Source organism: Brassica napus, chromosome C5 (genome assembly GCF_020379485.1).
Source record: "Brassica napus cultivar Da-Ae chromosome C5, Da-Ae, whole genome shotgun sequence".
NCBI lineage: Eukaryota > Viridiplantae > Streptophyta > Magnoliopsida > Brassicales > Brassicaceae > Brassica > Brassica napus.
In genome coordinates, this window is record NC_063448.1 from 4,599,806 (window position 1) to 4,613,634 (window position 13,829).

Consider the following 13,829-nt stretch of genomic DNA (forward strand, 5'->3'; position numbering starts at 1 on the left):
CATTGTTGGTTTTCCTAATTTTTACCTAAGTAGTTTCATAGGTATAAGATGTTATCTATCATGAAGTGTTCTATTACTTGAGTAACAAGCGAGAGAGATGAAAGAGTTTGTTATGATCAAAATGTAATCTCTTATTTCCGTTAAAATGACAGTTACAATGTACTAGCCTTTATATAGACTTTGATTACCCGGAATGAGATAACCAATACAATACATTGAACCATACTAAACCATTACTCTAATACGTTCATTACTCTAATATGTCCATGCAAACATTATCTCACTATAGGGTTTTACCACCCTATCTTGTAAAGTTTATGTTATTTAAATTTGAAAGCTTTTTGTCAAAAAAAAAAAAGATTTTGTGAGAACCTAATTTTAGACAGTTAACTGCTCTAAGTACATATGTATAGATATAAGTAACGAACAGTTATTCGATGTCAGCCAAAAAAGGAGAAAAACAATGCATAGTTATTCTACTTCTAGGCTGCATCATATTTCAGTTTCATATAAACCATCGGGATATTAATGTATGCAGGGTCGTCGACAATATCTTTCCCAACAAGTTCGGTTTAAAACAAACTTATAATTATGAATAGTAAACTTTCGAATTTGAACTTTGAAATCTTGTGTTTCCTTTTATCAATGACTTGGGAAAAACATATTAAAAGATGATATCCCTTGCTCTCTTTTCTATTCTTGATGGATCAATGCCGATCCGTGATATGATTGCCTGCAAATATTCATTTAGACAATAAAAATCGTATATAGTCAATTATGTCGTGACACATGCATGTGCGTGCATATGTGTGTGGATGTGTTCATACGTATACCTGGGCGATGATTGTATAAGCGGTCCTATCATTCAAGTTCTGGAGATTAGCACTCATAACTTGAGCTCCTTCTTCTTCAAAAACTCCCAAGAGCTCGTGTAACGTTAATCTTTTCATGTTAACACTGATAATCAGGTTCATCTCTATGATCGAACCCCGTGAATGGATACTGAGTTTTGGCAAAAGAGACGACGACGATCGTTCTGAGCGACACCCGACTTCTCCTTCTAGCAATGTTTTTTTCTTCTCCTTTAAATACGTTACTTTCTCTTTCAACTGGATCATGTACGATGTCGCTTGATCTATAAGTTGGGGCACTGGTAACTGCTGGTGCCAAGAAAAATCACAAGTTACATAACGATTTTTCTTTTCTGCATGAATGTGTGTATAATCAAAATATAACACAAGCGTAAATCCTAGCTATGTGCATCACTTTAGGTCATACAAATACATATATGGATTTTATACACTTACAGAAGTGTGAAATTGGTTTCTAAGATAGACTAAGATAGCAAAACCACTGAAATATACATCTATCAAAGAATTTCTACTATCTACCGACATAATATAATCCATGTATAGTGTGCTCTAGAGAGAGAGAGAGAGAAAGAGAGAGAGCAAGAAAATCGAACCCTACGAGTGGGAGAAACATGGGAAGAGAGTAAACAGAATAGATCTTTCATACGCATTCGTCGCTCTTTCTCCCTGAGGTTTCGTTTTTCCCTCAACGACAATGAGCTTCCTTCTCCTATTTCTTTTTCCCTCTCCATTCTTTTTTCTTCTCTTTTAAGCTTTTATATATGCTGCTATGTTTCTCTTTTTGTTTCACTCCACATCTCTCTATATATTAAGAGAGAGAGAGAGAGAGAGAGTAATTATAGTACGCAATTTTGAGAGAACAAGCTGCGTAATTGTAGTAGAAAGTGATGTTTTCCCAATAAAGTCATGGCTTTATAATTGCGCCCGTGAGCTTACACACTGCTTAATAATGCCTTTTTACATATGTATTTGGTACCAGGATATAGCTAGTTTTCATAGATTCAGTTTTACATGGGTAAGAACTTTTCGGGGACTTTATATTTAACTCTAGGTTTTGGTCCAGTGAATTGCTCGGCAGTGTATTAGGTTTGTAGAAAATTATTGTCAAAAAAAAAAATCTTGTCAAACTATTCAAATAGCGTAAATTAGTGAGAGGACATGTTAATAGAGATATGATCAATGCCGTGCAAAAGTATGCAATGTTACCAATCGGAAAAAACACAGGAAAAATGTTTTCTATTACCGACTGAAAGAGACAAGTAGACAAACAGCCATGTTCAACTACTTAGGTGCACATCCGCACACATTTATCATCCAAAGTTTTCACATGTCATGAGCTGTGATTATTCAACGTCACCAACTTGCATTACTCGACATACCAGAAATGGATACATTAATCCATTCCTTACAGACAATACTTAAAAGACTTTTGGCAAAACTGTTGAACATAAGTCATTGGTGATGTTGCTTATGAAAAGGACCTGGAACTTCTAAAATCTACATGTATAAACTAACAAATTAAACAAAAACACTTTAACCGTGGACATGAATACGAAGACATGAAATTAGGACAAAACTATACGCAAAGAATGAGAACGAATTTTTGTTGCACATGCAAACTATGTAGTTTGGAACTTTTTAGAGAGTATATATCCTTCCACCATGAATTGAATCAGCGGTTTCTAATTTTTGTACGTTATTGATAATTAAAATGGTTAATCACTAGAACAATTCATTGTTTGTCGGGTTGTATGTTAGATTTACTGTATCTTTGACTTTTGAGCATATATATATAACTGAACGAAATCGGCTTGTAATTAATGGTTTATTATTTTTATTTATTTTTATTTTTATTTTTTTTCTAATTTAACAAAAAAAAATTAAAAAACAAACCAATCGCGGACCGTCACGTACAGGTGGAGTACGGTGCAAAACACACACAGCAAACGTTTTTTATTTTGCCAATTTCGCATAAGGTTTTTTCTAAAACCTGGACCCCCCACCGCTTTAGAAAAAAGGACGCGTGCTCTAAAATATTTTTCACATGTCATTCAGCTGAAATCACTTTAGTACCCAAATCACCCAGGAATGACTTTTTCCCTTCTTTTCCCTGACCGATAAACCAAATTAGTATTTTTAGTTAAAAATACAGCATTTGAAAATTGATAAAAAGAAGTTAGCCGCAAAGGAAAAATCAAAGAACTACCTATTACTGTATATCTGTCATCTAGCCGTGTTCTTAAACACTGCTATAAGAGCATGAGCAGCAGCGAACTTGCAATTCCCGATTTCCAATGTTTTTTTTTATTATTTTAATTTTTTTTTTCGTTTAATTTTAAAATATATATATATATATATATATATAAACGAATCTATTGTGGACCGCCACGTGTCGTGGGACCCGCAGAATAGTAACGAGACGGTATCACTCCAGCGAACCTGCACGAACCGAATTCATTAAAAAATGATTATTTCAATATTTTTTCGCTTCGAAAATCGTGTGAACTTTACTCAACATTTTTCAATGCGGATGGTCTAAGTGTTAACTTTTTCTTATATGCATTTTCCACGTGTACTTTTTCAAACGTTTGAATACCACCACATGAAACTAGCTATTTAAACAAGTCATAGGTTTGAACTTTGGTTCCTCATCATGTTAATCATATTGGTTCGTCAATCGTCCCGACAAAATTTAAATCATCCAAGACGCTAAGTATGATTAAAGATTGTTTTAGGTGACCTATCTTTACTATATCTAAAAGTTAGCAGAGTAACTTTATAAATATTTAAATATTTCTAGATTAAAAAAAATTATGGAAAAACATAAATGAATATTAAAACAGTTATTAATAGGATGATTAAGCTAAATTTAACACAAAAGAAAGAAAAGGATGAAGATTAAGAGAGATATAGATTAAATTAATCAGATAGGTAGTATTCATATAAAATTATTCTATTTCATATATTCAAGCTGAAACTTGAAAAATCTAAACATATGTGACAAAATATGATTGGATAGTACTTTGCATTAAATCCATTCCATGGTCTACCATAAGCAAATAACATATATAGATGATTTTGTTTTTAATAACAAGTAGGGGTGGGCAAAAAACCCAAACCGAACCGAACCGAACCAAACCAACCGAAGTTAAACCGATCCAAACCAAACCGTGTTTTTTACATAACCTAATTGGTTCATGTTTTATTCAACCCGAATGGTTTGGTTTGGGTTTAAACCGAACCAAACCGATAATTCAGTATATTTTTATCTATATATATATATATATACATATTAGCATATTGTAAATTTTAGTTAAAGTTTCGTTTTCCATTTTTTCTTAACTTCCATATATTTTTAAAAAATTCCAAATATGATTCAAATTACTATTATATATATATTATCTAATCCTAATACCTAAAGATTGTACTGAAAACAAAACCTAAAAATATAAGCATCTAAATCGTAGCCGTCTCGTCTCGTTCATCTTCTCCAATTTCCATTGTCTAAAGGTAAAATTATATAACAAAGTTATTATAGGATCGATAAAAACAAAAAGGTAGATGCAAATAATTTTTTAGTTAATAGGTTTTGGAATGCTTAGATTAAAAATAGTCTGCTCTTTGCCTATTATATATGTATTTGTTCCTTTGACGTGGTTAAGAGTTTTGTCATGAAACTTTAAATTGGTTACAACTCACTGTTTCTAATGAAAAGAGAGAGTAACTGAACGTTCTTTCTATTTAAATAATTTAATTAACAACTTCTATGTTTTCTGTGTAGATGAATAACCAAAACAAAGCCAGCGGTAAAAGAAAGGAATCTGATTCTCCACCACTACCGCCAAAGCCAAAAAGAAAACTACCAACACGATCACCGGCGTGGGAAGTTTTTACGAAACTTAAAGATGATGAATCAAAGTGCTCATGCAATTATTGTGGTAAGATCTATTCATGTCCTTCCACAAGTGGAACTAGCACTATGATGTCACACATGAAGAAGTGCAAAGATCATTTAGATTCCCTCGAATCTGATTCTCAGCAACACTTGTCTAGTGGTGGAAATAATGTTTATGGTGGTAAAAGTGTTGGTATGACTAAACCTTTTGATCATGTGGTGTGCAAGAGAGCAACAATGAAAATGATTATCATGGATGAGTTGCCATTTTCTTTTGTTGAGAATGAAGGGTTTAGACAGTTTTGTGAGACTGTTATTCCTTGGTTTGGTATTCCATCACGAAGAACAATTACGAGGGAGGTTGTTGGTATGTATAATGCTGAGAAAACTGCATTGAGGACTACTTTAAGCCTAAATAAGCAAGCGATTTCTTTTACCACCGATATATGGACTGCTATTACAACTTTGAGTTATATGGTTATAACTGCTCATTTCATTGATATGGATTGGCAACTGCATAGAAGAATTATTAGTTTTAGTCCTATTCCTGATCATAAAGGAGAGACCATTGCAAATCAGTTTATAAGATCTTTGGATGATTGGGGTATTGAGAAAGTGTTTTCTATCACACTTGATAATGCAAGCAACAATGATAAAGCAATCAGCATTTTGAAAGATCGGCTGCTCCAAAAGAACAATGATGCTTTGATGATGAATGGTGAATTTATGCACATACGCTGTTGTGCACACATACTGAATCTGATTGCCAATGAAGGGTTGGATGATATAAGTAAGAGCATAATAAGTGTTCGTCATGCTGTCAAATATGTGAGGTCTTCTACTTCAAGACTAGAATCTTTTAAGCGTTGGGTGGAGGTTGAGAAGATAACAAGAGGAAGTGTGGTATTGGATTGTGTTACTAGGTGGAACTCAACTTACTTGATGCTGAGAAGTACACTTAAATATCAAACTGCATTTGAAAGGATGGCTGATATGGATAAGCCGTATGATGCATGGTTCAAAGAACTTGATTCTAATGGAAAGGTGAGGAAAGGACCTCCAACAGCTGTTGATTGGGACAAAACACGGCACATGGTAAAGTTCTTGAAGTCTTTCTATGACTCAACTTTAGCCTTCTCTTCTTCCATAAAAATAACATCAAATGGTTGTTATAATGAGATATGCAAAATTCAGTCAAGTGTCGAGAATATGGCTTATAGTCAAGACGTTGATTTAAAGGATATGGCTTCTGCAATGACAACCAAGTTTGCTAAATATTGGGAAGGTACTGAGAAGATCAATAAGATATTAATAGTGGCTGGTATACTTGATCCTCGTCGCAAAATGGTTTTCACAGAGTACAGCTTTGAAATTATCTATGGAAGAGGTAATCCAAAGTACAAAGAAATGTCTAAGTTGGTGATGGATGTTTTGGGGAGAATATTCAAGGTATACAACACTACAAGAAAACATCGTAATTCTGACGGACATTCTGACGGAAAATGAGATCCTCGGAATATACCGATGAAATACCGAGGAAGGCATATTCCTCGGAAAAAACCGACGAATATCCGAGGATATATTATAGCCGTTGGAGAGCCGTTGGGGATTTTAAAAATTCCGAGGAAATTCCGAGGAAAGAGCCGTTGCCGTCGGTATTCCGTCGGAATTTCCTCGGTACTGTCGGCATCATTTCATCTATAAATACCCGCACCCCCAACCTCTTCATTCACTCCATTTCTTCATCCTCTCACATACTATATTTACACACGAATTTGATTGAAAAAAGCATGTCTTCTTCAAATTATTATCGTTCTTGGATCGATCGACCTCATTTGGATCCGAACACAAGATTGCTTACGGAAGAATACCAACGAGGTATAACCGAATTCATGGGGTTAGTTCAACGACAACCGGAAGCAGAAACGGGTATGTTAAGATGTCCTTGCTCTAATTGTAAAAATAGAAAGATTATTAAAGAGTGGGATGTTTGGACTCATCTATATTTGAATGGGTTTACACGAAGTTACAAATTTTGGTATCATCATGGAGAAACTGATTATGAATATGGTAGTACTAGCGAACCTCAGCCTGCGGTTAGGTTAGAAGAACCAATTATAATGGATGTAGATTATAGTGTAGGTACTAAGCAGATGGTAAATGATCATTTTAGAGGGGAAGATTTACTCAATGCAGAAGCTATGAGATTTTATGATATGTTGGATGCTGGAAAGCAACCCTTGTACGAAAGTTGTAGAGATGGTCATTCAGCTTTATCATCTGCAACAAGACTGATGAGCATTAAAACATATTATAATTTGGCTGAAGACTGTGTTGATGCGATTGATGATTTTGTAAAAGGTATTCTACCTGAGGATAATGTAGCACCTGGTTCATACTACGAGGTTCAGAAACTGGTAGCTGGTCTTGGTTTATCGTATCAGGTAATAGATGTATGCAGCGATAACTGCATGATTTATTGGAAGGCGGATGAAGAGCGGGTTACATGCAAATTTTGTGGAAAGGCTCGTTATAAAGATACGAGTGGAAGAGTTCCAGTGCCATTTAAAAGGATGTGGTATTTGCCTTTGACGGAAAGGTTGCAGAGGTTGTATCAGTCTGAATGCACAGCGCAACCAATGAGATGGCATGCAGAGCATTCAACAAATGGTGAGATTAGACATCCTTCAGATGCAAAAGCGTGGAAGCATTTCCAATCAAAATATCTCGACTTTGCGTATGAGAGAAGAAATGTCTACCTTGGATTATGTACTGATGGTTTCAGCCCGTTTGGCAAGAGTGGAAGACATTATTCTCTATGGCCAGTCATTCTTACACCATACAACTTACCGCCAAACTTGTGCTTGCGACGAGAGTTTTTGTTTCTCTCCATTCTCGTTCCCGGACCAGAGCATCCTAAGAAATCACTTGATGTATTTCTTCAGCCACTAATATATGAGTTGCAACAACTATGGGCTCAAGGTGCTGAAACATACGATGTTTCATGTAAAGAAAACTTTCAAATGCGGACAGTACTTATGTGGACAATAAGTGATTTTCCAGCATATGGTATGTTATCTGGATGGACAACGCATAGAAGACTATCATGTCCATATTGTCAAGATGACACAGATGCTTTCCAACTAAAGAACGGAAGGAAAACATGTTGGTTTGACTGTCACAGACGATTTCTACCACCTCATCATCCATACCGCAGGAGTAAGACTTCGTTTACAAAGAACAAGCAGGTGTTTGATGGTCCACCTGAAGAAGTTAGTGGGAAAGATTTGTTGAAGCAGTTTAGGTATTTTGATGCAGAAAGGACGCCATATGTAGGTGGAGATGAAAACATTCGAGTCAGTGCGGTTGGAGAGCTACATAACTGACACAAAAAGAGTATTTTCTGGGATCTGCCATACTGGAAGGATCATCTGCTGAGGCATAATTTAGATGTCATGCATACTGAGAAGAACTTTTTTGACAATCTCATGAACACGATCCTTAACGTTCAAGGTAAAATAAAGGATAATTTGAAGTCAAGACTAGATTTAGTCGATATATGTGCTCGTTCAGAACTTCATGTTGATGAGAATGATAGGGCTCATTTTCCCATATACCGACTTGATGCAGGGGAAAAAGATGCGTTCTTTGATTGGATTTCAAACGATGTGGAATTTCCAGACGGTTACGCATCTAATTTGCGTAACTGTGTCGACAGAAAGGAAGGAATGTTTATCGGCTTGAAGAGTCACGATTGCCATGTAATGATGCAGCGCCTCCTTCCGTTTGCCTTCAAGGAACTATTACCACGGAATGTTCATGAAGCAATTGTAGGGATTAGTGCTTTCTTCCGCGATTTATGCACGAGATCAGTGACTCTTGAAGGTATTGAAAATTTGAAAACTAACATAGCCGTGATTCAGTGCAACCTTGAGAAGATATTTCCTCCATCATTTTTTGATGTTATGGAGCATCTTGTTATTCACCTGGCAAGAGAATTGGAACTTGGTGGTCCTGTGCAGTATAGATGAATGTATTTGTATGAGCGGTATATGTACCATTTGAAGAAGATGGTGAAAAATTATAGTAGGGTGGAAGGTTCTATAATCGCACAGATGATAAATTCAGAAACTTCAAACTTTGCCGAGTTCTACTTTCCAGCAGAAGTGCAGACCAAAAAAAGAAGACCTGCTCGGCATGATGATAGAGGCGAATGGGCGCAGTCATTTGCAAACATAATTGCTCACCAACTACGAAGATGTTCTTCAATATGAGAGGTAAATAAATTAGCTTACAAATTTTTATTTTAAACAGTTGAAATTTGAATCTTAATTAATTATATTATTGTCAACATATGTACATGATTTTCATGGCAGAAAAGCGGTTCGAATATAGATACGCCACAGAGGAGGAACTTGAAGAACTGAAGCAGAGAGAATTTTATGGATGGATGCTTACTTATGTGAGTGCTTTACACAAATTAAAATATTATTTATCACATATTTATACTAATTCACATATATTGATATAACATATATATGTGCTATTAATAGGTGTCTGCTGGTATGACCAGAGGTGAAATATTTGACGATTGGATACGCGAGATGGTGCGTGGAGCAGAGTATGTTGTGAAGTCATATCCGAGATTTTGTACTCGGGGATATGCATTCACAACTCAAAAGAGGAGACGTTCGAGTACGACTTATGATGCTGGCATTTTTTCTGCATCTGGAGATGATGTATACTACGGAAACATACGGAAGATTATGGAAATCAAGTATCTGGGCATGGTTGGATTGCGCTGTAATGTTTTCTATTGTGATTAGTACGACAACACTCCAGATCGAGGTGTGAGAACAGATGCATTTGGTGTTACATCAGTACATTCGAGGCGAAAGTTGCAATATTATGATCCTTTCATTCTTGTTTCTCTGGCCGATCAGGTAATTAAATATACATATATCAATTATTCATAATGATTCATCATCATGTGTATTAATAACACTTATTTACAAATTAAATAATTTTTTAAATGTTACAGGTTTGTTATATCAAGTACCCCCGGGTTAGGAACAGAGATGATCCATGAGTCACTGTTACATCACTCAACCCGAGAGGCCGAGTTCAGGGAAGTTCTGAGCTGGAAGACCCACTACAACCAAGCACATCCGGTAACTTAAGTGCAGCAGAAGATTTAGCTGCAGTTGGCCTTGTAGTCGATTTAACCGACTTTGGAGAGGAAGCCGTCGTTCACGTAGAGGATGAACAAGAGATTGGAGAGTTTCACCAAGATCCAGATTCAGATTCATCTGATGATGATGACTCGGAAACAGAGTAGCATCGCTTTTTTTTTTTTAATATAAGAATACGAGGAAATTCCGAGGGATAATAGGATTTAGGGGTTTCCTCGGAATAGTCCAAGACTTTTCCGACGATCTAAGGCTTTTCTTTTAGGGTTTCTGTTTCCTCGGAATATTCCGAGGACATTCCGAGGAAATCCAAGTGTTCCTCGGAATTTCCTCGGAATATTTCGAGGAAATTCCGAGGAAGTAGAGTTTTTAAACCAAAAACAACATTTTGCGGTTTGAATAACACTTATATAACCCTTATTAAGTGTCTTAGACTGATTATGAAGTCAAAAATTTGTTCCTTACCCTATAATAAACACTTTTCCGATTGTATGAACGAAATCCCCACAACATAGGAGAAACACTTATACACTTTAATGAACGGTAAAGGGAATACTTACAATTCGTTTTGAAATTTTGTTATTTCATAGTTTATGATAATCTGTACAAAGATTCCTCAATGGTATGCATTGTATTTGTATAAGAAATGATATAGGGCAAAAAAATTTGATGTTTTGAAACCCCAAACATGTGTTCCTCGGAATTTTCTCGGAATATTCCGAAGAAATTCCGAAGAAATTCCGAAGAAATTCCAAGGAACAATATAAACCAATAGAAATACATGCATAGGATATTCTTTTTCCGCGAATTAATGAAATATCCGAGGAAATTCCGACGGATATTTAAGTGTCCGTCGGAATTTCCTCGGAATATTTTCATTTAACCGGGCAAACCGGCCGCGAAATATTTCGCGAAAATTGAAATTGAAAATACCGAGGAAATTCCGACGGATAGTTTCCGTCGGACCCTAGGTTTTATAAAGACGAAACACTTCTTCTTCCCCATTTCTCTCTTCTTCCTCTTCTGGCTCCTCTCCCTCCTCTCCGGCGATCTCCCCCTTCTCTCGCGACGATCTCTCCGGCGAATCCTCTCTAAACCTACACAAATCATGTAAGGACCCTATCCCACTCTCTTAGGTTCTATTTGTTAGGTTTTTGTGTAGATTTGATGATTTTAGAAGTTTTTTGATAGATTTTTGTTAGGGTGATTGGTTAGGATTGTGATTTGGTTGTATAATAGATTTAGAATTGTGATTTGGTTGGATAATTTGTTGTGTTGAATTGATTTAAAATTTTTTTATAAATTTTTTATTATTTTTGTATTTATAAAATCGATTTTTGTATATAAATTCGATTTTTGTATTTTACAAAACATTTTTTGTATATAAATTCGATTTTTTGGATTTTACAAAACGTTTTTTGTATATAAATTCGATTTTTGGATTTATAAAAGATGATTTCATATTTATAAAAATATTTATATTTATTAAAACTAATTTTGTATTTATAAAACATTTTTTTGATTTATAAACACTATTTTATTATTTTTTTTATTTATAAAAACTATTTTTAAATATGTTTTTCAATTAATATTTATTAAAAATATTTTTAAATAAGTTTTTTTTTAATTTATATATTTATTATAACTAATTTTAAATATTTTTTCAATTAATATTTATTAAAACTATTTTTAAATATGTTTTTTTAAATAATATATTTATTATAACTAATTTTAAATATTTTTTCAATTAATATTTATTAAAACTATTTTTAAATATGTTTTTTTAATTTACAGGTCTACTGGTTATCAGACCCGGTCTCGATCTCGTCGTGCCTCACCACGAGGTCGTAGTGGTACGTGGAGCCACTCTCAGGGTTCGTCGAGCCACTCTCGGGGGTCGAGCAGCCACTGTCGGGATTCTTCATTTCCCGCTCCGGTTTTTGCTCCCGCTGCTGCATCCCTTCCCGTTGCTGCACCCCCTCCCACTCCTCCAGTCGTTCCGGGAGTGATGATTGTTGCCCAGTTGGTTCAACAGCCCGGTCGTGAGCATCTTCCCTATCTCACTCCGTGTCCAAAGGGACGACGTCAAACATGGTAATTAAAAGTCTTTTTTTTTCCTTTCATTAAAATTTGATTCATTATTAATAATTTGTTTCTTATATTAGGTTCAACCGATCCGGGAACGGGATCAGCGCATGGATCAACAATATGATGTACTCGAACCTCAGAAAGGGATATCCGACTTTCACTCACTTACCTGCCGAGGACCAGGAGATGTGGTTTCGTCAGTTTGCGGTAAGTATTATAATTTTTTAACTTATATTTTTAATCTTTAATATAAAATTTCTACAAATTGTGTTTTTTTCAGCAAGAGTTCACCTGGAATCCCGATCACACGAGCTTTATCCGTGACGCCTTCGTCCATAAAGTTATGGACAACTATGGGAAGCAGATCTACGAGTGGAAGCAGAAGTGGCTCATCAACCAGGTTTTTTTTTAATTTATTAAACAATTTTTTGAATTTATTAAACTATTTTTGGATTTATTAAACTATTTTATATTTTTTTTATTAAAAGGTCTCGAAATCGATCAACAGCACGGTCTGGGAGGAGTTGTGTGTGCATTGGGATAAGGACGAGACGAAAGCTACCTCCGTGACCAACTCCGCCAACCGCAAGAGCGATCGTGGCGGGAAGGGCATGTACAAGCACAATTTGGGTGCCCAGACTATTGCCACTCTGGGGGATCGCTTGGTAAGTTCAATCTTTTTTTTTAATTATTTAAGTATTTTTATTTTATTTTTTATGCATTTCTTCTAATTTCTAATGTTTGTTTAACTTTTGTTTTTTTCAAGGCGGATGAAAATGATGGCGAGCCGGTTGATGATTTCGTCCTAATGAAGACGGCGTATACCAACAAGCACACCGGGGAGATTGATGATGGTGTTGTGAGGGATGTGCTCAGCCTGATCGAAACTCAGAAGGAAGACGAAGAGACCCGTCTATCTCAGCTTCAAACCGACCTGGACGCCACTTCGACGGCTTCGACCAACTTGTCCCGGATTCGAATCAACGAAATCGTTGAATCGGTATGTTCTTTATAAAAAAGTTCAATTTATTTATTTCTTTATTTTCATTTTATCATCTTTTCTATTATTTAAATTTATTTATTTTCTATTTCAGTCGGTTCCAAAGAAGAAGGGACGTTTGGTCAGTTTGGGTCATCGAGCCCAGTCGGTTCCTCCTTCTGCACCACAGCCCTATGTTGATCCAGAAGTGCTGGACCAGTTGAAGGACAAAGATGACCGCATAGCTGCGTTGGAGCAAAAGATGGCGGATCAAGAGGCGGGATGGGAGGCAACGAGGAGGCAGAACGAGCAAATGATGGAGATGCTGAAGAGGATGTACCCGAACGAGCAGTTCCCGTAGTTTCTTTTTTTTTTTTCAAAAACTCTGAATGTTTTATTTTGGTACGTACAACTTTGAATATTATCTAATATGTTTTCTATTTCAATTTTAATTTTATATTTTCGAATTTCAATTAAAAAAATAAATTTTTAATTTTTAAAAGGAAATTATTTTGGGGATATTCCGACGGATACACTTCCTCGGAATATTTCGACGGCAATGGTTTCTCGGAATATTCCGACGGCAATGGTTTCTCGGAATATTCCGACGGCCGTAGTTCCTCGGAATATTCCGAGGGCATATCTCCTCGGAATATCCCGACGGATACACTTCCTCGGAATATTCCGACGGCAAAGTTTCTTGGAATATTCTGACGGCCAAAGTTCGTCGGAATATTCCGATACCTCTTTTCTCTCGGAATATTTCCGAGGACCGTTCCATCGGAAATATTCGAGGAGATACCGAC

General features: G+C 35.8%; 2 protein-coding genes across 2 annotated transcripts; one reads left to right on the forward strand and one right to left on the reverse strand.

Annotated features, from left to right (window-relative positions):
* Positions 1 to 430: 430 nt before the first annotated feature.
* Positions 431 to 2,260, reverse strand: LOC106356276 (transcription factor bHLH167-like). The gene is made up of 3 exons (XM_013796064.3): positions 1,466 to 2,260; positions 834 to 1,157; positions 431 to 733 (listed from the first exon to the last, which is right to left on the reverse strand). The coding sequence occupies exons 1-3, from the start codon at positions 1,601 to 1,603 to the stop codon at positions 665 to 667; spliced, it is 531 nt and encodes a 176-aa protein (XP_013651518.2). The 5' UTR covers positions 1,604 to 2,260; the 3' UTR covers positions 431 to 664.
* A 9,620-nt stretch (positions 2,261 to 11,880) lies between these two features.
* On the forward strand, positions 11,881 to 13,384 carry LOC125586936. Its single transcript, XM_048756848.1, has 2 exons — positions 11,881 to 13,044; positions 13,139 to 13,384. Exons 1-2 carry the CDS (start codon positions 12,853 to 12,855, stop codon positions 13,382 to 13,384), a joined length of 438 nt encoding a protein of 145 aa, XP_048612805.1. The 5' UTR covers positions 11,881 to 12,852.
* Positions 13,385 to 13,829: the final 445 nt, after the last annotated feature.